Consider the following 24,308-nt stretch of genomic DNA (forward strand, 5'->3'; position numbering starts at 1 on the left):
AGGCTCAAACAGGCCCTGACCTCCTCTCAGCACACATCTGGGGGTGTTGTGGGGTGGAGACTCAAGCTAACAGATGCTGATGGCTCCCTAGACTGGAAGGGTGCTCTAGGGAAACGGTGGCTAGCCTGACCTCTCTGTTAAGGACTCGGATCAGGCAGTGATCTCAGATGTCACTTCTTAAACCCTCCTACACATCTGGCCAGCCCGGCCAAGGGCTCTCAAAAGTCATCTCAGTGGTTGCTGAAGCAACCACAAAGGCACCATGGTGTGTACAGGGTGGGGAACGTGTCATGGCAGGCCTGGTATTCATGTCCTTGGAAGGAGCCATGGCATGGACAAGCCTCTCTTACAATGTGGAGTGCCCATCCAAGCAGGAAGCCAAGGTCCCACTTCTGTATTCTCTACATAACTCCCTCCACGTGTGACCTACCCAGAACGCCCTCTTCCCCTCCTGATCAGAGTGGACTGGGGTGGGGGCAGGGCTGTGGTGCCGTACTGCTTCTCCCACTCGAGGTTCTCACTAAGTCCTTCTGTGAGGTCCAGAAATGCCCCCTCCCTCACAAGCTGGCCATGGCAGGCCCCTAGCATCAGAACTCCAGAGCATTCTGCAACTTGGGGAAGGGAAGGGACAAGTATACCAGTTCCACATCCAGGTGTATAAATCCTGCCAGGTCCTGAGCTAAGTCCCTTCACTCGTCTCTCGAGCTCTAAAGGTTGTATAATGGGACCTGCTCTCAAGAGATCAGCAGGTACCACACACCCCTGCACACAGACACATGTCTACTACAGCAGTGGGCAAATTCTATTAAGACAGGACAAAGGCTCTTCAAACTGAATTTGAAGGAGCTATTACTAGTGCTCTTGATGATGGCGACTTCTACTTGAGATTTTAATTAACCACAAAAGACTGACAAGAGCCTCAGAACTATCAAGTTATTAAAATAATTTCACATATCTCTAGAAATCAAGGAAGGCAGCAACACTCCTCTGTCCAGAAGACAAAACATATAGGTGTTTCAGACGGGCTGTGAACAGGACCAAGCCCAGCAGCTCTAAGGACCACCACACACTGACAGCATGAAGACTGTGGCAGTAGTAGCCCATGAGCCACTGCAGGCTCCTCACCCTGGTCCTTAGCCTCTTCTTTGCACACAGCAGAAGGCCTGCTGCTGTCCTCTGTGGGCTCAGGACGAAGAGACTCAGGGGAGCTGCAAGAGTGGCAGCCCTGGATCCCGAGCTTGCAGAACTGCACACTCAGTGTGAAATACTCACAGTTTGCTGAGGTTGTCGAGCCCCATAAAGGCACCGCTGGTGTCTTCAATTGTTCCTGAGATCTCATTATGGTCCAGTTCCCTAAGAAGAAGGCACAAGGCAAGTTCACCCTCTATCTTGAGCTCTGGCTTTGCTCTTCTCCATGAAAGGAGACCAGCCCCATACCCAGGCTTCCACTAGGAGATCCAAAGCACCCAGGTGCACCCCAGAGGGCCCAGCATCATGCATGCCATGAGAACATCCCTTTTCTATTTTGTATACTGTGCAATGTGACCTTCCTTCTGCTGCTTCCAACAAAGCCAGCACACCCACCAACCAATCTGGCTGCCTTCAGGGACAGAAACAGTAGAGACAGCACCAGAAGAAGCCAGGTATGCACACACACCTCCCTTAAGTAGACCTCTGGCCCAAAAGATTCTTAACAGTTCCTGTCTACTCTTGTATTATCCACAGCCCTCTCTCAGGGTTCAGTCAGGACACTGTGGAAGGCACGTGGAAGAAAGGGGTGGCACTGAATTAGCTCGGCCCTGATGTTCCTCCAGGCTAGCCTGTAAGCCTCCGGCCTGCGCCCTGCTCCTCATGAGGCTTATGTAGCACTGGACACTGAGCCAGAGCACACATCTGGGTGCTGAGTCAACCTTGTGACCCACTTGCCAGGACAGGAAAAACAAGGCCAACCACTCAGCCCCTGGCTGTTTGGATAAGGTCAGTGCTTCAGCTTCCTTCCTGAGCTTTCAAGGGCCAGCCATGGTGCCCAGCCACACACACCTGGCAGCCAGACCCCTCCTCTCACATTTGCTCTTCCCAATTTTTCACAGAGCCATGGTCACTGCACATCCCTTTTCTGAGTCCTTGCAGACATGGTCAAGAACAGAAAGGGATGCAGCTCTTGGCTCTGGGAAAAGCTGGAAAGCCAGCTGGGAATGGAGCGGGGAGCCAAGCACACACTGCTTCTCTGACCTTCACTTTCCAGCGTGGAGCTAAGAGAGAATGTGTTTCAGTGAGTCCCACCCTGTCATCTTTAGACTGAGTACAGCAGAGACCCAGACTGCAGCTTGTGTGCCTGTCTTCCTGCTCCAGGCCGTGCCTGCCAAATCCTCCCTCCTTCTGGCCACCTCAGCTTGAATGTCTCTGGCCTTTCTGTTCGGGCCTCACAAGGGCTCACAGACTGACCTCGGCTCGAACAGCTTGCTTGGCATTAGCTCCCAACAGTGACTCACACCTGCAGCCCGCTCTGCCAGGTGCAAGTGCAGAGGCCTCCCTCCAGGCACAGTGACAGGCTTGCTGCCCCAGCAGAAAACCAGGCTGGAGAAGGAAGCGATGGAAGCTGCTACCACTCTCTGTGGAAGACCGTGTGCCCTCCTGGGGATTTTGAGCTGAAGGCAGCTAAGAGACTGCCTAGCGTTTACAAGTGAAAAGTTCTATGAAAAGTCCCAGAAAAGCACTCTTAGCAACTTCTAGCAGCCTCACCCAACGGAACGGTTCAAAGGACGTGACATGCTCACTTTCTCTTTGTTACCCCACTCCCTAATGAGGAGGACACAGGACCCCTCATGTCTATCTCTCTTGATACCAGATCCCCTAAAGAGTTTCAAATAAAGAGCAGGAGAGTAGCCATGGAACTGACTTAAAGAAAACAATATATGGGATTTAAAAAAGAGAACTTGCCTACCATACACAAGGCTCTGGATTTGATCTACAGAAACATTAGAAAAAAATTCTCAAAACTTATATCCAGGCCTGGAGGCTCACATACCTGTAATCCTAGCACTTGAGGCAGGAAGATGGCCACAAGTTCAAGGCCAGCCTCAGCATATGAGCTTTAGGCTAGCCTGGGCTAGAGACCCTGGTCTTTAAAAGCAAATGAACAAAACCACTGGAGAGGAGACAGGCAGGACTGTCTAAATGTTGCTGCAGATTCCCTGGGTAGGCAAGCTTTTCCAGGCCCACGCCCCATCTTGCTAAGTGTACTGAGAATTATTGATAACAACAGCATAGTTTTTAAGAGTCCTCATCCTGCTATAAGCACCGCTGGGAAAGAAAGGAGGTTTCTGCAAGCGGTTGTTTTAGGTGGATGATATGAAGTTCTAGTCCTTGTTCTGGTAGCAGGCCAGCTTACAGTCTAGTTCTGACTAGAAGCCAGCAAGAGGGAATCTCAACAAAGCAAGTGCTGTCTGCTCTCCCACTTGAGGACCCCTTCACACTGTCACCCTCAGAAGCACAATCCTTACAAGACCCGCAGACTCTTGAGTCCCTTGAAGGCGCCTTCAGCAATGTGGCTGATAGCATTGTGGCTGAGACGCAGGATACTGAGGCCGCTCAACTCTGCTAGACTCTCCTCATCCAGCCGCGTGAGGTTGTTGAAGGACAGAATCCTAAGGAAGAGAGGAAGACAAATGTCACCACCGAGCTACATGGGTGCCCTATTCTCTCTTGTCTTGAGCAACCACGCCACAACTGGCCTGACCTTCCTGGAGACGGGATTCTGAAGCATGTCCACAGGAATCCTGTTCTCAGAAGCGCACCAGGGGCTAGACAATTATGCAAGCCATGAAAACAGTACCACGAAGCTGAGGACTAATGCCCACACGCACTGTACAAACCTGTCATACAACCCAAATCCCAAGGCTCCAGGCCCTCCCCCGCCTGTCTTGGTTTAGGCAATGAAGGGCCTATCTTGGTGGAGACTGATGCGAACAGAATCTGGAAGAGCTCTGCACTGAGCAAGTGACCCACAGCTACGCTCATTGTATCGGCCAGCAGAGGGCACCCTGCACCACTGCCTGGGACAGCCATACCAGGGGACAATCCTGTCACCAGAGGCCTGGGCTGTGATTCCCACACCCCTCAACAGGGATCATGGGCCCAAAGCACAGCTTTTGCTAGGAGCAAACCCCTTCCCAGCATGGCGCGGGTGCGCACTGCACTGGGTCGGTTATGTAACGTTAGTTATCTATGGTTACAAATGTTAAGTCTGGACCGGTACAAAAAGAAGAAAAACAATGAAGTGAACTGAAGATTAATGCAGTTTTAGAGGTGACAGTGAACTTATTCTGCCCCTATTAAGAGAAATGTGTCATAGTGCCTGTCAGGTGCAAAGACCTAGCAGGAGACCGAAATTCCCTCCTCACCTGCAATTAAAGATTTAGCTTAAAGGAAGGGCAAGAACGTCTGCAGAGCAGTCCTATACCTGGCTCTGAGGTTTTCTAATATGGAGCAAACTGCTAGAACTAGTCTGGTATAGGCACGCGAACCTTCCCTTCCTCTAAATGGCACGAGAGACAGTGTCATGCAGAAAGGGGAGCAAGGAACTCGAGGATCTGCCTGGGAGTTTTACCTCTCCCTGCAGCCCTAACTCGAGGGGCTCACACCTTTCTTGTGTGTTCCAGAACACTGTCCTTACTTGGGAACTAGACTGAACACCTTCAAGGCCTCTCCCTTCCCTCCAAATCCTAGCCCCCAGCAAAAACCACGAGTCAGGGGCCAGTCAAAGCCATGGGCAGCAGTCGACAGGAGCACCTCTAGGTAGTAAGAAGCTAGACTCAAAGAATGAACACCAACGCAGAATCTAAGAGGAATGAATACGAAGCAAGGGGCAGGACTGTGGCCTTTCACAAAAGACAGGGATGGCTAAAGTAAGAACTCCAGGTAATAACAGACACACTGAGGGCGATAGCAGAGTAGAGAGGACCAGAGGAAAGCAGGCAGTGTTAGTGTGCCTGCTATGTGTGAGGGGACGCCCAGGCCGTTCAGGCCACGTCCTCCCCACCGTGGAAGTCTGTCACTACCCTTCTCAGAAGCCAGGGCACAACCTGGGAGTCCTGTCTAAGGGACCCTGCATCTCCATTTCTGCCATCAGGCACTGGGGGGCAAACAGGAAGGAAGGACCCTAGTGTCCTGAGAAACCGTCTCTTGGAGCTCCCAAGGCTGAGCAATCCTCCCACCACCAGCAGGCCACCATCTTTTGGCTTCGCTGTCCTACTCAAATGTGACTTTTTCAGTCAAGAGATAACAGGGAATGACTGTCACTCATAAGTGTTGTAAAGCCAACATCTAGGCATCTCTTCCCTGCACACCCTCTCCTTCATTTCCAGCTCCAAGCCTAAGACCCCGTGGGCAAGAGATGCCATGGGCCTCCTTTCCTGAGTAGACTGCCAGCCCTTCTGCCTCTGGGCTGCCGCCTTATTTGGACCCTGTGGGGTGAGCTGGACTCTAGAGGCTTCCTAAGATATTGTCACTGACCACTGCCCCAGACTTACAACTCGTGTAGCTTTTGACAGAAGCTCCAGCCGTCACGCTGAATTCGAGAGATGGAGTTGTTGCTGAGGTGCAGCTGGTGCAGGGCTGTGAGGCCGTAGAGGGAGCCACTGTTCACTTCCACCAGGCTGTTGTACTCCAGGTGCCTACGGAGACACAAGAGGAGGACACTGACATTCCCCACTGCACGGACAGCACACAGGAGCCATCCATCAGGTGTGGTGGCCGGACAGAGAAGGTCACAGGACAGAGAGGAGGAGGCACATTTGTTTACATTCAGTATTAAAGAGGAAATTTAAGCATTCAGAACTTGCTTTTGTCCACCTGACTTTCTCCTACTGCTCAAAGCATCAATGCTTAGTATACTTTTAAAATCCTATGGAAAATACCAACCCCTCATTTGGACGCACGTACTCAATGTAAAAAGCAAGTGGCAGATAACAGTTTTGTTCTGCGAACTCTGATCTGGACTTCAGATTCCCAAATGAACACAGGAAGCCGGCCCTGAGCTAATCAAATGTGACTTTTTCAGTCAAGAGATAACAGGGAATGACTGTCACTCATAAGTGTTGTAAAGCCAACAGGAGTTGGGACCTGCAAGGAGCCATAGCAGGTGTACAGGTTGTAATATAATTTGCACGGGAAATGGAGTAAAGGAAGTGACCGGCTGGACCACTAATGAACACAGGTAAGGGCAGTGGTACAGTTGTGTTCACTTGAAAAGAGACCCTGGCAAACCAGAAAACCAAAGATGGTTAGAAATGACTGCCTCATGGAAAACAAATTGGGGAAGGGTGCGTGGTGCACCCGCCTCCTCTTTTCTTCCTGACGATGCAGATTCATTACTTTCCGTTTAAACAGTTGCCGAGGTTTAAGATCCAAGGATCAGTAACTGCCCCTCTGCTGTTCTTGTCACTTTTCTGGCAGCAGGCAGCTCTACACACATCTGGCTGGAAACCCCCTTGATAAAAGTTGCACATCTGCACCCCGTGTCTTGATTAGCTCACAAGGCGGGAATAAATCTCCCAAGAAGAACTATGCATTTTGGCCCACCTGCACATCAAGAAAGACTATCGGCCCAGCATGAGGAAAGACGGGACTTCCGATAAGGTGTGGGAGTGGAGAGGATGTGGGGAGGGAGCCACTCTGCAGTCTTAGGTTTGTGGAGGAAGTGGGGGTGGAGAGCAGGCCCAGCAGACTAGTGCAATCCAACTCTTCCCACTTCCTTAGCTGACCACGTGTCCGTTAAAACCCCTTCTGCCTCGCAAGGAAAACAACCTAGGTTTTAGTTCATTTTGCAGAAAGAGGCAGAGTCCAGGGGCTACCAGCCATTCCCACGCTCGTGTCTTCCCAGAGCCCAGGAGGGTGCCCACTCACAGCACGTGCATCTTAGACAGCCCCCAGAAGGCGCCATCCGTCAGCTTGCTCAGGTTGTTCCGCTGAAGCTTCAGCACCTCTAAGCTATCGAGCCCCTGGAACGTGAGGCCCTCAATCAATCGAATCCGATTCCGATTCAGGTCCCTATGGAGAGGAAGCCATCAGGTCAGAACATCCCCTGTGCACATCTAGCTTGCACAGTTCCACGTCAATGGTGAAACCATGGAGGAGGTACACCTCAGCTGGCACACTAGCACAGTCAACAGCAATGGTGACACCCTAGAAGTACAGTGAATGCTGCATAGCTAGCTCCGTAGGACCCCAGGACTGTGGGAACGTAAGCACCCCCAGTCCTCTCTCAGAACAGCCACCATTCATGATTCTAGAGCAGGCCCTGGGCATGACTCAGAGGTACATTCCTTAGCTAGGGTGTCTCTTAGCTCAGCGACAGAAATCCATACCAGATGCTTCAACCTATGAAAATCCTAACCACTGGGTACCTTCAGCAAAACTTACACTCTGTGCAATGGGAAGAAGTGACAGCCTGTGGAGAAGTAGGGGGTGCAGCAGACAGACACTTGGCACCCAGTCCTAGCAGAATAACCTTAGTTGACCAATAGATATCAGGAATCTGGGTCAGCTGGATCCCATTAGCAACTCTGGGGGAAGGTGGGAGAACACTGCACTAATTAGAAAGCCCTTGGTTTTTCCCCAAATATTTCTGCAATGTCTCATGACTCTGCTTCACACACAGCCTCTTCAGCTTCTTAGACTGAAAAGAGCAAAGCCAAGCTCTTGCACCCAGGAGAAGTGAAGACAGGACACACTCCTGAGGACAGGACATACTCCACCCTGTGCCAGCCTGACCTGCAACTGCTTCATTCTGTTTAAACCAAATTTTGAATTTCAGCTTATTTTCCTGAAATATACTCTTCTGCTAAAAGGAAGACACGAGGAAACAAAGAGTTGAAGAACCTTTTACTGCCTGAGGAGTTTTGGTTACTATATGGTGTCTAGCACCCTGTGCCATTTTAGCTACCTGGAAAGAGACAAGAATAAGTCCTTTTATACAAAACCAAACCAGTTAAACTTCTAAAGTTTAGGAAATGCAGAGTTGGCTGCCTCTGGTTGGGTTAACTTCAACCAAACTACCCCAGAAGGATCAGATACCTTCCCGTCTAAGCTACAGACCGCCTCAGTGCCTTAAACACTGCTAAAACCTGAGACTAGAAAGCAGCCGAGGTAAGGGTGGTGGTGCAAGCCTGTGATCCCAGCACTTGGGAGGCTGAGGCAGGAGGATCAAGAGTTCACGGGGATGGAGGGGTGGGGTTGGGGGGGGGGTGGGACATCAATAGTGAGGCAGGAACTGCCTTTCAGAAGCACAGTGTCCGGGAGGACAAACATCCAAGCACGTGGGTCTTTCCCTTGGCCATCTGAGGCAGCCTGCCAGCACCAGACCGAGCTCCTAATTTGCTTTTATTAGGTGTTGCGGTAGGGTCATAAATGATAGTTTATGCAGAGCTTTACCAAGGGGGGGGAGGAAGGGGTGGCGATTGGTACAGGGTCCTTGGGGAAATCTGGCCCCCATAAAGTTTGGCTAACCTTAATTAAAGTGCAGGTTTCTGTACTCACAGTTGTGTCAGCCTGGGTAGCTTAAACGCTTTCACAGGAAGCTGGGTGATCCTGTTTTTGCTCAGACGAAGAGTCAGCAGTGACCGTGATAGACCATCAAACGCTCCAGACTCCAGGATGCTGATGCGGTTGCTCGCCAAGTTGCTGGAAAGATTCAGGAGAGAAAATGTAGTGGCAGTAGGAGGCCTTCCTCACTCCTTGTGGCTCCAAACCAGCTGAGTCTGCTAGGAAAAGTGCTCAGACAGACCCAGAGGGCCAGATCCCCATTGAGCTGTTTATCATCGCAAGCCTCCCATGCCTGCCCTGACTTGAAGACAGGGAACCTGGGAATGCAGGTAGCAGGAATGTCTGATGAAGAGAAGACAATGACGCAGGCCGTGCTGCAGCACTGTGCTCACGCTGACCGGCATGACTAACCTTTACCCACACCAGCTGCACAGCACAATGCCTGCCTCAAGAGAACCCTCAGATTCCTCCCTCACCACCCACTAGTTCAGGCTGCCCAGGAGAGCCCTAAAACCAAGACATCAACTGGGAGGCAAGGTCAGTGGGTTTTACACTTTTAAAGAAACAGTCTTCACTTGATCCTGTCTAACTGTCTAACTTACATAAAGAAGATGCACAAACCATTCATTTAAATAATTCTAACAACTTCAGGAAGCACTTAGAGACCTCTGTGAGTCCTTTAGAAAACAAGAGATCCATCTTTACAGGGCTGCACACTATGCATGCCAGAGGAGCTTCCTGTGACTACATAGGAAGGGACTCTTTCTCAAAAGCACACGGCAGTGTATAGCTCAGATGCAAGCAGCTCGGAGAACAAATTCTATCAGGTAGCAAAAAACAAGACACAGAAGACGAGACATAGTCTCCACGAAGAGACCACCACACCTCTTCCTGCCCTCCCCAGACGAAAGCTTAAGTGCAAATGAGACAGACTAGAGAAGCTTCAACCGCAGTGTGTGTGCCAAGAGGGAGTGAGGCACTTCTGCTCCCCCCATCAGGCAGAAGCCGAGAGCAGGGCACATGAGGACTCTGCAAACGGGGCTGGACTGTTTGTTCTTAACACTCCAATTAAAGAGCCATCAGTGTGATGGAGACACAGCAGTCACCAGCTGCCAAGGAGAAAGTGCCCTGAGCAGAGAGAGCACAATGCAATCCAGCGTAGCACTAGCTAATAGCTGGACAGATACCTTTAGAAAGCCCCCTCCCAGCAGCTTCACAGAAGCCAAAGCCTCCTGTTCCCAATTCTTGTTCATGGAAGAACCCTCAGAAAGCAATCACTTCTGTCCCTGGAGTCTCAGAATGACCTGGAAAAGGTGGCACCCTCCCTGAGAAGATAGGCTGCCCTGAGTCCTACAACAGCCTCACAAATGAGCTACAGAACAACCAGAAAGAGCCAGGTGATGGGGTGACGTGCACTCGTGACTAGGAACTGTTGCTTTAGCCTCCGTCCTGAGATTCCTCCCCAAAGCCACATTTTCCTACCTATAGGGAGGGCTCACACAGCTTTAGCTTCTCCATTTCTGCCTACCATCCACTCCGTGTGAGGCAGGTACTGAGACAGGTTTTTAATTTAAAAAAAAAAAAAAAAGACATCTAAACAACCACAAAGCTGAGTAGCCGCCCTCTGCAAGGAGCCAGCCACAACACAACCCAGTTTGTTTGAGTGGTCTCTGATGCTAGAAATACAAGCTCTTCATCTCCCTCTGATGTGTATCCACTCATCACCAACTCTTCCCCACAAGTTTCTCAGGGAGAAAGCCCAGAGCATGAGGGCTAAAGTAGACTTTGTGAGCAGAGAGCCGAGGCCTGACTCTTGGGGTCTGCATGGTGTGGGGAGGTGCCTTGAACAGTCAATTACCCTCTTCCTACCTCAGTGCTGCCTTCTGCCTGTAACACCATTGAGTACTATAGGGAGCTGGAAATGGTCGACCCCATCCTTGGTCTGCCAAACCAAGGTCTGACAGCCTCATGGACTTAACCAAGCCTCAGCCAGAGCGAAGCAAGCACCCATCCTGTGTCCAGGACTGGGCACCAGGGCATCCACTACAAGGCCTGGAAGCTGAGGTACACGGATGGCAGAGACACTTACAGTTCCCTTACACGCAGGCCATTCGGGAAACAGGAGCTCCGAATTTCCGTGATGTTGTTCGAACTGAGATCCAGCACTTCCAAGGACAGGTATGACTTCAGCTGGCTTCCATCCACACTGAGGATCTTGTTGTGCTGCCTGAAACAGAGTAGGGATAAGATGGCAGCTACCTCTAACTGTCGCACACACGCACACATGCACACACGCATGCTGGATTGTGTACTCCGTGAAACTAAGCGAGAGACAAGGTAACAAACTCTTGTCTTCCCCACTGTCTCTGCAATTCCACTTTGACCCAAAACTAGAATTGGGTGACATTCAGTGTGTGACCCGTTCCTCTTCCTACTGCATTAGCACCTGCTGGCCCCATGTCACACACAGGCTCTCTGTGCAGAATGAGCTCTTTGCCCAAGTTCTGTGCCTCGGCTCTTCTACCCAAAAGAAGCACCCAGGGCGATGGGATGCTCAGTGAATGGAGGGCATGCAGTGTACCAAGCTGCCCCATCCAACACCATCTCTGATCTCTGCAATACAAGCTAGCACTGTGACTAAAGACTGCAGGTACCAGAGCCCAGAGCTCAGTTCAATCTAACCAAGGATGTCACAAACTGCACTCTACTGAAATGTACTGCGTGCGAAGCGTGCAGGCAGATGCAAGTGTGAAGAACACCATGGTAATGATGACTCAACCTGACTCTGAAATGAGGTAGGAGCTCATGCTGGGCCCAGCTGGGTCCAAATCCCTGAATCCCCAGCCTCGGTGATTTGGGCTTTGGTTTTCTCATCTGAAAGATCTGAAAGAGGAGACCACAGCTTGCTACCTGAAACCACACTAAAGATTCTGGGGAGTACTGAGGTGCTTAACTTCCTTGCTATGACTTATCCACACCTTTAATCCTCTTTCTGCAAAACCCCAAACCTAACTAGCCAGCATTACAACTCCTCAGGAGACAGGCAAGAGACAATGGGGTGCAGGGGGCGGGGGCACGGGTTGGAGCACAGTGAAAAGTTTGCTGGGTGGCAGTGCTGCGACTGTGGGTCCCCGGCACACCCTCTGCCAGCTATGAGTAAACAGGGGCAGCTCTCCAGCCAATCAAATTCTTTCTGGAACAAAAACCAAAAAAGCCTGGTGTTGCTTACCAAGTGGCATCTCCTTTAAACAAACACTTGACCAAATCAGTTCCAATGGGCATAAACAACGCCCTCTTTCCCAGAAGCTCTGGGCTGTCAGGCCCCTTTGTTCTCTTCACAACTCTCCCAGGCCCTGAAACTCAAAATGCATTTGCACAATTGTGCTGAGGGAGAGACAGACTTCCCTGAGAGGAGGGGCCCTGTCCCTTTACCTCTCTAGGCTCCTCCCCAAGCTACTTCCTGAGTTCTTTATTAATGTCTTTAATAAAGGCGGTCTCTTCAGTTTTCTGACTCCAAAAGAAAAAGAGAAGCTTTATTATGTAAAGTGTGGGAAGAAAAAGAACAAGAGATAAAGGCCCAGCACTGGGCCTCATCCGGGACTCTGCATATAGTACTAGGAGCCAGGGACAGAGGAGCTGCACAGGGAAGGAGGGCTCCACACAGAGCCTGGCACTCTGAAGCCTGACACAAGCAAGCCCTGTGACAGACAGCCTTGCCTCTCTCCTCTGCCCAACACCTCCCCTCTGTCTCCTCTGTCCTCAGTCTTTTGTCTTGCACTTTTCTTCTTTCTTGGCAGTATATTTATCCACTGAGCTGCACTCTCAGCCCCCATTCTGGATAGATGCCACTGTTAAGAAGACAAGACATTCTCACACAGTGGGAAAAGTTCCCCACTGAGCAGAGAAGCAGCCATGGAGATGAAGAGACTGTGTCGGAGTGAGGCATGAGCTCTGCTAAGAGTGAAATGGGGAGAAGTCATCAGGAAGGGCCTGAGGGGAGAACTGAGGCAGGAGGAGCCAGGTGGGGACATCAGGAGCTGGGTCAGACTTAAGAGCTGGCTTGTCAGGCTGAACTAAACCAGGAGGCACTCAGTGAGAAGGCCAGGTGAGAAGGGTAGCCACCAGAAAGAGGGACAAGAGAATTAGAAAGGGGGCCTTAGGAGCCAAGCAACAGAGCAAGAGAAACATCCACTGGTCAGCAAAGACAGCCAGGTGAGCAATGCCACTGCAGTCTGTTCCCAAGCCCGCAGCTGAGGGAGCCAATGGGATCACATGTGGGGCGGGGAAGACAGCTGCAAATCAAGCATCTGAATAAGGTGAAACAAGTCGACTTGGATCTTGTGGCTCCCACATCTGTTGATTTAGACAAATGCATTCACAAGATACTCAGGAGAAAAAAGTGATCACGCCTGTACTGCACACATGCAAATTCTTCTTGTCATCATCCTCAGAGCAACAGCATTAGAGTAAGACAATTATGTACAAAGAATTTGAACTATACTGGTATTAAATGTAATCCAGACACTTGGAGTACTGTCCACAGGGACAAACAAATGCTGCATTAATTTACACATAGAACTTAAGCTTTCTGGGTTTAGGTATTGATAAAGAGCCACCACAATTCAACAACAAAACACCATGATTAAAATCTCAGCAAAGGGGGCAGGAGAGATAACTCTGATCTCCTCCAGAGAACCTGAGTTCCGCTTCCGCCATGAATGTCAGGTGCTTGTAACAGCAGCTCAAGGGAGACCCGACACCATCTACAGCCATGTCAGACATAGAATACATCACACAGTCATACACATAAAGAGCATAAAACGGGGCTGGGGACTTAGCTCAGTGGTAGAGCGCTTACCTAGGAAGCGCAAGGCCCTGGGTTCGGTCCCCAGCTCCGAAAAAAAGAACCAAAAAAAAAAAAAAAAAAAAAAAAAGAGCATAAAACAATGTTTCCAATCAGCAGACAGCATTTCTCCAAGAAGTACACAAATGGCCACCAGGTATCAGCGTTTACGGAAAACACAAATCAAAGTTATGGTGGCTCCTCTCAAAGGAACACAAGAGAACGTGGAGACTCCAGCAAGCAGTGGGGAGTGCTGTAGAAAACAGTTAACTAAACAGTTAACTAAGCTGCAGCACAGAATCACCACCTTTGAACACCCCCAGAACAGAAGGCTGATCTCAAGGAGACATTTTCACGTGTTCACAGAAGTATTATTCCGAATATTCAAAAAACGAAGCAACCCACATGTCTAGTGGCAGATGAATAAAGAAAGTGAGGGATAAACCACAGCTGCCTAAACTGTGCCACCTCAGATGGGGCCACAAAACTGAAGATATGATGACAAAATATTAATATGTGTCATGGGTTCACGATGCATCCAACTGCACATACCCATACCTGGCTTCCCTGTAGCCTTGAGTCTGTGCTGTGCATATTCGCATGCTACAGAAACACTTCTGAGCTCACAATTGAAACAACTGTCAGCTACAAAGTCTAGTGCTTTTACTGTACTATTTATACACTCACCAAAGAAGTGTTGCAAAATAATTGATGACCTACAGTCAGTGTTCAATTTGCATACTGATTTTATAGACCCATATGCCTCCCATTGTGTAAGCTTTCTGTTCTTATAGAAAAGTAATTGTTTAACTCTAAAAAGCAAAGACTTCTAAACTTTTTCATTACTGAGCATGTATCATGCTAGTTCATCTCTGAAATATAATCAAATATTACATTTTAAAACTGCTGCTTTACGGGGTTGGGGATTTAGCTCAGTGGTAGAGTGGTTGCCTAGCAAGCGCAAAGCCCTGGGTTCGGTCTCCAGCTCCGAAAAAAAAGAAAAAAAAAAAAAACTGCTGCTTTACTAGACCTCAATTTCACACACACACACACACACACACACACACACACACACACCACACACACACACACACACACACACACACACCACACACACACACACACACACACACACACACCACACACACACCACACACACACCACACAGTTGGATGAATTGTGTTTTAAATTAGGATAGAATTTCCAACAGTTTGTACATGGCCCTAACTATACATCTAACATTTTGCACAACATATACAAAATGGCATTCTTAGTGCTACCAAAGATTTACTTTATTTGTGCATATGTGTAAGTGTGTAATGCAAACCTGTTCGTATATGCAGGTCTGAAGAGGGTGTTATTGGCTTTTCAGTGCTGGAGCTACGAGTATTTGCAGAACAGCCACCATTACGTGGGTTCTAGAATCTAAGCTCAACCCTCACCCTAACCCTAACCCTAAGGACCACGAGTTTGAAGCCAACCTCAACCACACAGCAAATTCTACAGAGTTCTAGGTACCCTAGGCTACATGATGAGAGCCTGTTTCAAAAAGGAAGGGAGAGAGGGCACCAAAAAATAAAATACAAATGTTGTTGCAAAATCAGGTGCTTTTTTAAAAGAAAAGACAATAGAGTGATTGGTGGTGGACATGGAGTTTTAATATTCGAGAGAGGAAGCACCTCAAGGAAGGCTGCACGACAGCAAAAACTACTGCACTTCTGCTTAATCTTTATGTCTATTTCATCTTCAGTTAAAAATAAAACACAATTTAAAAATCAAAACAAAGTGAGTCTTGGTTCATGACACTCTCCTGAAAACAACCGACTGCAGCCTGTCACTTAAGGCCTCTGAGGCAGTGTCTGTCACAGACCTGCCTATGCTCCCACTCTCTAACGTCATATGCTCTGCCCCATATCTGTCCCTGCTGGAGAAGCCACGGGCCTTTGTACTTCCTGCTTTTACTGCCTGGGACACTGCCTCTCCACAGATCCATGAGCCTCATCCCTTACTTCTGCTAGTGAGGCTTTCCTGGCTACCCTTTCTAAAACCATGCCCCACATGCACCCCCACCACCCACCTTGTCTACACTCTTTCTCTGCTACACTGGGTACATACTTGTCTAGCTCTCCATCGTCCTTCCCACCGTGGCAGGCTGCCATGGAGAAAGGTGTCCTTCTACTTCCGAGTGTGCCTGCAGGCTTGAAGGGGACAAGCACAACACAGGTCACCAAAGAACTTCAGGCGAATCGACAGGAACAGAAGTTTGCTAGGCCACAGGTCTTATGACAGTTCTGCCCAGATGCAAAAACCTATGTCATGTCCAAGGCAGCCCAGCTGCTGAGAATACAACCACATTCTCTCTGGGGCCTCATCTCTGCCATCAACTACAACATGGGCCCCAAGTAACCCTTCCTGAACACCCGCCCAAGCTCAGAGCCTGGCTGTTGAAGCGCTGACCCTACAGAAGTGTGTGCTCTCCTTGAAAGACAATCAGTATGAAGATACATGAGATCTGACTGAGGACCCTGGCCTGAAACATGGCACGCCCTACAGAGATGTGCTGTGACTGCTGTCAGTCAAGTTCACAGCCCAATGGTGCCACTCACAGGTGTGAATCTTAGAGAGTCCCACTTGTAAAGTGGAAAATGAAGTTCCTAGAACCCATAGGCTGATGACCTGACATGTTCTAGAAGTTGCTCAATAAAACCAAGTCCTTGCTTTATTAGTCACATTGTATCCTTAGAAGCAATCTGTAGATCTAGTTCATAGGAAGTGCTTTGAAAAAAGGAAGTGAGAACAATGAATGGATAACTGGTTCCCTCCTGTTCCATTGCACATTTCAGTGCAAGTCGGCAAACCAGGCTCTTTTCTCAGGAACAAAGGTCTGAGTCAGAGCTCTCAACTTCACTTAGGAACCAGGCCTGTTTCAGTGTCAAGAATGCCATCCCCTGCCCCTGGAACAACCAAGCAGTCTCAGGGAGCCAGACTTCAAAGAAAATCCAAGACTAACCTCCAACTGACTGGGGTAGATCCCCTTCTTGTTCCCACAGCAAACTCACATCTTTGACCCACGAGTGCAGAACACCCCTAACACCATTTCTTCTTGGTCGCTGAACCTGCCTTCTAGCTCAAGGACACGCATGGAGATCACACAGGGAAGCCGTCCCTCTTCCGTCCTGAAAGCAGAGGACCTGAAAGCCTATCTGTTGGACCAACTCGAGACAGCACACCATGTCACCAAACTGCCTTTTCTTTTTGTCTGTTTGCTTGTTTGCTTACGACAGAGTCCCATGTAGCCCAGATGAGGAAACACCTCATTCCTAATGAATATTCAAACAAGTCATTTTACATCGCCCATTAACCTGACTGCTCACCTACCAAGAAGGTCCACACTCATCTCCTTAACTCTGACTCATCTCCAGGTTCTTATCCAGGGCTGATCAACTGCTGTAGGTAATATAACCAGTCCTGGGCAAAACAATGAAACCAAACAGCAGTCCAGCCAGGTAAATATGACCACCATTTCTACTTGGATGGTTCAGAGCAATGAAGACTCAGAGCTCTGTTGGAATTTACTCAGTTGAGGTCACAACTAATGTAGGAGGAGGTGAGAGGCAAACCCAGAAGACCTTGAGTCTTGGCCTGGCCCACTAAGGTTCTCCCAGCAGGTACACAGTAAAGCTTGGCTCTATTTGCATACTCGCTGGCTATTTCTTTTTAATCTTACGTGTACAGGTAAGTTTTGTCTACATGTATGCCACTGTACCTCATAAGTACCTGTGCCACAGAAGCCAGAACAAATTTCATATTCCCTGAAACCAGAGTTACAGCAGTTTTAAGTGCTGAGGATCAAACCTGAGTATTCTAGAGAAGCAATAAGTACTCTTAACCGGTGTACCATCTCTTCGGCCCCTACCTATTTACTGTTGAACTCTGATGGGTCTATGTAAACTGGCTTCCACCAGTTCCAACTTCCCAGGGTTCTACGTGAACAGCATATGGGTACGGGACCTGTGGGACCAAGCTTAGGCAAACATGACAGTTGGAACCAAAGGCCTCACTCACACTGGAGGGAAGACTAGCTCACAGACAGCTGTCAGACGACTACCTCTGTCTCCTCATTGAGCAAGTGAAGCTGCAGAAGGCTACAGGCTCCTTTTACAAAAGCAAAGGACAGTACAAGGCAGGGGGCAGCAATGGCCTCATCAAAGGAACACTCACAAAGCCAGTGATTCTGCAGTCAGGAATTTCGGGTAGAGGGTGGTAGCCTGGTCACAAGGTACTCATTTCTATCAAGTGTTAGTTTACCCCTGAGGCTGCCCTCTGGGGTAAGGAAAACTCGATACAGCAGAAGTCTGTTACAGGAACACCTGCTAAAGGCTTCAAAAATAATATCACTCTTCAAAGGAGGGTAAGCATGGTAAGCTCCCTCCCTCCACTTGGCTCCATTTTCAGAGCTGATGTTAAATTAGACAGTAAAACATACCGAGGCACGCAGAGGAGCACTTAAGACTTCTTATCACGGGCACCTGTTCCACTCCGCCCTGTGAAGCCTGGTTCACGAAGTCCCCTTAGCAGTGGAAAAGATCTTATGTCCGAGATCACAGCCAGGAGGAGAGGTGAGTGGATCAAAGGCACAGGGACATAGTAGGTCAAGTGGAGATTTCTGGTTCCTGAAATTATGCACCCACTCATTGTCTGTGCCAGCAAACTTACTCTGTAAGAGGCCAGGTGGTGAATAACATAAGCTTTGTAAGCCATGTGATGTTAGTGACAACTACTCAAATTCTGCTTCTACAGTGTCCAAGCAGCATAGACGATATAAAGTCGGTGTGGCTGTGCTCTACTGAAGCTTTACTCACAGAGACAAGCGGCAGCCAAGACTGGGCACTTACTATTTGCTACCTTCTTGATAGCAGGGCAATCAGTTTCTGTTTCTAGGAGAGACTCTAGTTCTCGGTCTGGTACAGCTCTGTAACTGTCTGTTAGTCTCCTTTCTCTACCAGGTTTAGCTACCTGCAAAATTGGGTTAAACATCCCTCTTCGGAGAAACCCTCCCTTTCTTCCTCGCCCATGTTGGACACCTCTGGTTGCACTCTTCAGGGCCTGTCTTTCCCAGCTCTTCAGAAGTAAATGAAACCCAGGTTCCCAGCTCTGACTTGTTCTTTGAAGATGACCCAGGTTACATCCTGGAGCTGAAGGAAAGACTTCAGCCAATGCACCACCATGGAGCGCACAGTGAGCTCCCAGTACGTGTCTTTAAAACTGCCTCAACTACTCTGAAGCAGATTGAGCCGACCAACTAGTCCTCACATCCAATCACTGATGACCTTTAGTTCTTTCAAGCCATTATGACAACTGAACTCTTAAGAAACAAAAATATTCCCTAATTTTAAATCACTAAAGTTAGAAAAAACCTCTGAAGAAAACTGCTTTTTGTTTTTGTTTGTTTGTTTGTTTTTCCACAATCTAGACCTGAACAGGAGAAAAAAGCTGTAACATGTCCAGCAGATCTTCAGCTCTCTCACCTCCAGCCCACCATTCCCACAGCTGTCCCGGAGACAGTTGATCAGGCCCCGCACCAGGGCAATTCTGACTACGTGGAGCACTTTGCACACCATGGCTCTGCTCTGGGCTTATGAGACTCTGCCACTTAGCACACAGCCCACTGGCTCAACCTTAGCAGGCACTCAAAGTCTGGTCAGAACAACTGAAGGCTTCCACGGGTGACGCGGAAAACTATGGTACAGCTTAAAACACAGTACATGTAACTGACACAGTGTGAGACAACCAGAGAGCCTCCCTGAAGGTAAAACAGTGCAGCACTGAGAAGCCCTCCTGCTTCTCAGAGGGGTGTTTGCATCCAAATGCCTCATGATGGAAAGAGTGGAGCGCACAGAGAGCCACACTGTGTGTCTCTCTAAAACTGTCTCAATTACTCTGAAGCAGACTGAAGCCGGCCAATTCACTAGTCCTCACTTCCAATCATTGATGACCTTTACTTCCATAGCAACCCAGAATGCAGATGACAAGTTCAAAAGAACGAGGCACCCCTGAGCAGGCCATGATGCTAGCAGCTGGTTATTTAAAAACATTGTTACAATATAAAAGTCACGCCGATACATTTATACATAAGTTATATACCCAGAGTTCAGCATATTTTATTAAAAAGTGCATATAGGACCCACACGATCATCACTCAGATCAAGACAGAAAACTGCCACCTCCTGACATTCTCTTAACTGCAACTCTTCTCAAATCAATCCTATAATTTCTTCCAACCGTGAATCATTGTGTCTATTTCTATGCTTTATATACACAAAATCCTTCCACATAAACTCTTGTATTTCTGGCTACTTTCGTTCACATTTGAGATCTACTCAGACTGCTCTTTTCTACTGAGAAAGTGTGTGTGTGTGTGTGTGTGTGTGTGTGTGAGAGAGAGAGAGAGAGACAGAGAGACAGAGAGACAGAGAGAGAGACAGAGAGACAGAGAGACAGAGAGTGTGTGTGTATGTACATGTTTGCCCGTTTGTGCGCACGTGCGTGCATGCGCAACAGAATCTAGGTGTGTGTGTGTGTGTGTGTGTGTGTGTGTGTGTGCGCGCGCGCGCACGTTCGCACGGGTGTGTTTGTGTGGGTGTGTGTGTAACAGAATCTAGGTATATAGCCCAGGCTGGCACTACTCTCACCCTCCTAAAGCTTGAGCCTCCATCCAAATGACAGCATGGTATTTCTATTGAAATTTAATTTAGTTATTTGGTTTTTGTTTGTTTTTTCCATTCCATTTTTTAACCAGCACTGGAGTATTTCCAGCTGGGACTATTGTGAAAATCATAACCATGAACATAAGAAAGCCTTCCAAATATGCCTGTTGGTGCGTATCTGGTAGGCATGCAAGGGCCAGTCCTGACATTACCCATGGTCATCAGGCATGCACATCTCCAGCCTCACATGCTGGTAGCTTTCTTGTAGACTACATTCTCCAAGGTTGAAACGAACCTGAGAAACGGTTTGTTCAGTACCCATTTTATGCTATTTCGTTTAAGCATTTTTGGAAGTCACACCTAGCTCCTGTAAAACCTATTATGTTACAAGGGATGTCACAGTGAGATGGCTCAGTGGATAAAGACACTTGCTGCCAAATCTAGCAACCTTAAATTCAATCACTGGGACCCACATGGCAGAAGTTGACTACTAAAGACTGGATCCTGAAAAAGCCATCTATCCGTCCATCTGTCCATCCATCCATCTCAGAATAAGTGTAAAAAACTTAAGTATTAGAAGCATAGCTCATGACCACAGAAGTTCAATCTGAACCCCTTGTTAGGCTGTTAAATGAGGACTAACAACGTGCACAGTGATGATAGCATGTGTAAGGTACAAGCTGGCAAGAACAATGTCAAAATTAATGCCTGTATGCAGCCTCAACGCAAGGCCCAGGAGACTTTTAAAGCAGATGAGCACAGTAGAGCTTTCAAAGGCCAACCTAAAGAAAAGTTCAACATGACAATCAGAGGTATTGTTGCCCCCACTATCCTAGTTTATAACCATCTTCCTAAAGACAAAACCAAAACCATCTGTCCCATGGTGCGAACTGAAGACCTCCTAGAAGACACCAGTATCCTGTAAGACGGTCCAGCCCAGATGATTTGGTGGACAGGAAGTGAGAATCAGAGCGAGCAGGTCTCTTGCTCACGGCCTCTCTCTTCCCCTGCTGCTAGTGAATCACCCGTTCCCTGGGGAATTTTGGCAGATTCTCAGCCTGGCTGCAGATGACGTTTTGAATCTGTTTATTCAGGTGGAGATTGGATAAAAAACAAGAGCAGCCCAGTGGCAGGATAAACAGCCTCCGCCAGGCAGGGTCAACCCTCCTAAGGCAGGACTGGGCTGTGTGTCAACCAACCTCCCAGCCGGCTCACTTCCTTCAGGATCACTGACCCCCTTGGGGTCCTCACCATACAGTTTCCATTAACTCTTTGAAAAGAAAAGACCTGATGTCTCTCACCCACGTGAACGCATGGCTTCAGGGACACTGCTGCAGCAGATTCCACTTGTCTCCTCACCACCAGCTTACAAAGACTGAGCTAGAAGCTACAGGTCTACAAAGAAGAAACCCAGGCACAATCAAGGAGCATCATTTAAGTCTACAGAGGTGATTGTCAACCTTTGGGTCTCAACCCCTTTGGGGGTTCTAACAACCTTGTCACAAGGGTCCCATATCAGATATGCTGAATATCAGATATTTACATTGTGATTCAAAACTGTAGCAAAATTACAGTTATGAAGTAGCAACAATAATTTTATGGTTAGGGTCCCCACATGAGGAACTGTATTAAAGGGCTGCAGCATTAGGAAGGGTGAGAAGCCGGGATGTAGAAGGACCCAGCCTAGGGGAGAACTGGTTGGTGAGGACGAGGTAACTGTCAGTGTTGCTGCATCCTATATAAAGATGCACAAATAAAACAGTAACAAAGAATTCCTCAGGAAAATGTACATTGCTGGGTAAAAAGGGCCCATGTGAAAAGGCTTCCTAATACACACTCTGAAGAACAACATTCTGAGAAATTCTGAGGAGATAAAAACACCTCAACAGGAAGGTATCAGTTTCCAAAAGGGATAGGAAGAAGGCAAGGTGGAGGGGTAAAACAACTAGAGTCCCAAGAGACTCACTGCACATCTCGATCCACAGAGCTGCAGCTCCAGGAGACACTATGTCAGTCTGTATTTACTTAGCATCAAGTATTAATAATGGACCCCAGGAAGACAAGGAAAGCAACCAATGGGGTGGAAGGGGGTGCTAGAGAATGCTCTCTACTTTACAACGATTCTATAAGCCTGTATCTGCTCTAAAAGTATATTAATTAAAAACAAAATCTCAGCCAGGTGTGGATGGCCGGTGCCAATTATCCTAGCACTTGGAAGATGAGACAGGGGAAGACTGAACTTGAAGCCAGCCTAGTGAGCCCAAAGTTATCCTGGGCTGCAAAGTGAAACCGTCTCAAGTCTCAGCCCCCACCTCAAAAAAGTCTCCTTAGGGATCATGTAGTCCTGAGATCACAGCAGTCAAATGTGAGGTGCACACTGGCTGGGCCGTCCCACTTTCTCTTCTTAGCTGCTAGACCCTCAGTTCCCAGAAAAATGCTTTGAAGAGAAGTTGCTCCACCAGGGCTTGTTTAGCAAACAAGTGAATTATGACTCCAGCTCAACCTCCTGACAGTTACGAGGAAAAAGCACAGGAAAAACCATCGAGTCTGACACTTTTTAACAAAGAGGAGGAATTAAAAGAAAAGCAGAAAGTTAACTTTCTTTTCCAGGTAAGGAACCTATAGGCGATTTTAAAGAAAACAGTGGGAAGAGGTGGGGAGATCAAGGCTAGCTGCTGTTTCTTTTTGCCTGGCTCCGGGACAGTGGGCTGTCATCCTAAGGTCACCAGCACAATGCTTTCCCACTCCCTCAGAAGGGTTCTAGTCAGATGCCACTGACCAGTGTTTTCTGAAAGCCACATCTCCCTTTAATCCCTGGGGACACAGGCTGGGATCCCCAATACTGCCTGGGTTTTCTAAAGACTTGTACTTCCTTCCATGCCTGCAGGAGGAGATCTGTCCTAATATCTGGGCAGGGCATGGTGTCTATCAGAGTCAGAAGGCCATCTGAATTTTCATCTACATACAGACATCCTACATGGAAAAGCCACAAATGTTTTCTTTCCTGGTCAAGGCCACCACCATGGCCCCCAGATGCTCTCTCAGCTTTATCTTCCCTAAAAAACTGTTTTCCTTGTTTCTGACCCTAGCCACCTCTACCTGTACATATGCTACCTCATACCCTAGCACACCCACGGTGCTTCCCTGCACCCTCCTCCACTAGACCATAGCAGACTGCCAGGCTGTCAAGCCTCCATCCCTGGCACAACCAAAGGGCCAAGGGTGCGGCAAGACTAGCCTTGCCTCTCCTGACTTATAGGAAACAAGTCTAAAGCCAGTCTCTTACGTGGTCAAGGTCATGGCCCATGCCGGTAGGAAAGAAAACTCCTACAGAACAATGAGGAACACAGCTTCTCTCAGCCCCCAGAGTCTGAACGACATCAGACAGAGCCAGGCAGTGCCCAGGTTCCTGCCCAGTCCCTTGCACCTAGCAGTGTGCTAAATGGATTTCTCTTCCTGTTACTGGGATGGAGAAGGAGAAAAGGTAGGAGCTGGAAGTTGCTAAAACAAGACAGGAAGAGAACCTTTTAAGGTCAGCAACAAACTCCAGGTACCCTGACTAAGCAGCCATAAGGAATAGTCTCTCTCCACTAAGGGATATATCCAGCAAGGGTTCTCATCAAAGAGACCCACACACACATGCAAATGCTAGTTTGTGTGGGGAACATCAGGAGCCCAAAAGCCAATGGGTTCTGTCACCAGCTCTTGTGGTCCCTCTTCCTACTGACCTCACCAGCCAGAACTAGAAAACAGATGTAACTAGGATGAGAAACAACAGGGTGACCTCATATCACATTCCAATCAGAGCAGAGACTCCTTCACATGGCACACTTCATGTCATCCCTGGGTGTCAGGTATACCAGAAGGCCGTCTATCCAGTGTAAGCCAAAGGCAGGATACATGGGCTGTCGGTGTGCACAGCGACCACTCTAAAAGTCCTAGACGGAGAAAAGTAGGATGGAGCTCTCGCCCAGAGTCTGACAAGCAACCAAATCTTCATTCTTACTATTTTGCACAATGACCACTCTGCTTTTCAATCTGGTAAATAAGCTTATTAAAAAAATAACTAAAAACCAGTGAAACGTGAATTAGATGCTGAGCTGTAGAACCTAATCTTTTTCATTTTAATTATTTTCTTAGATTGTATTTATTTTTGTGTGTAGAAATGGCTTTTGTGTTTTCTGACTACATATCTGTGCACATGTGTAGCGTGC

The 24,308-nt window shown here is 48.3% G+C and overlaps 1 protein-coding gene across 7 annotated transcripts in view; it reads right to left on the minus strand.

Moving 5' to 3' along the window:
- Window positions 1-24,308, minus strand: part of Lrig1 (leucine-rich repeats and immunoglobulin-like domains 1) — a 100,361-nt gene that overhangs the window by 17,695 nt on the left and 58,358 nt on the right. For 6 of the 7 annotated variants that reach the window (XR_015685574.1, XR_015685575.1, NM_001427801.1 and 3 more), the window contains 6 exon segments: window positions 10,634-10,771; window positions 8,539-8,682; window positions 6,907-7,050; window positions 5,532-5,675; window positions 3,504-3,647; window positions 1,273-1,353 (listed from right to left, as the gene is read on the minus strand). Coding sequence is in view for 5 of the 7 variants with exons in the window: in NM_001427801.1 (NP_001414730.1) it covers window positions 1,273-1,353; window positions 3,504-3,647; window positions 5,532-5,675; window positions 6,907-7,050; window positions 8,539-8,682; window positions 10,634-10,771 (795 nt within the window). In the remaining 2 variants the exon portion in view is untranslated. 7 annotated transcript variants of the gene reach the window in all.

This window comes from Rattus norvegicus, chromosome 4 (assembly GCF_021556685.1).
Source record: "Rattus norvegicus strain SHRSP/BbbUtx chromosome 4, alternate assembly SHRSP_T2T, whole genome shotgun sequence".
NCBI lineage: Eukaryota > Metazoa > Chordata > Mammalia > Rodentia > Muridae > Rattus > Rattus norvegicus.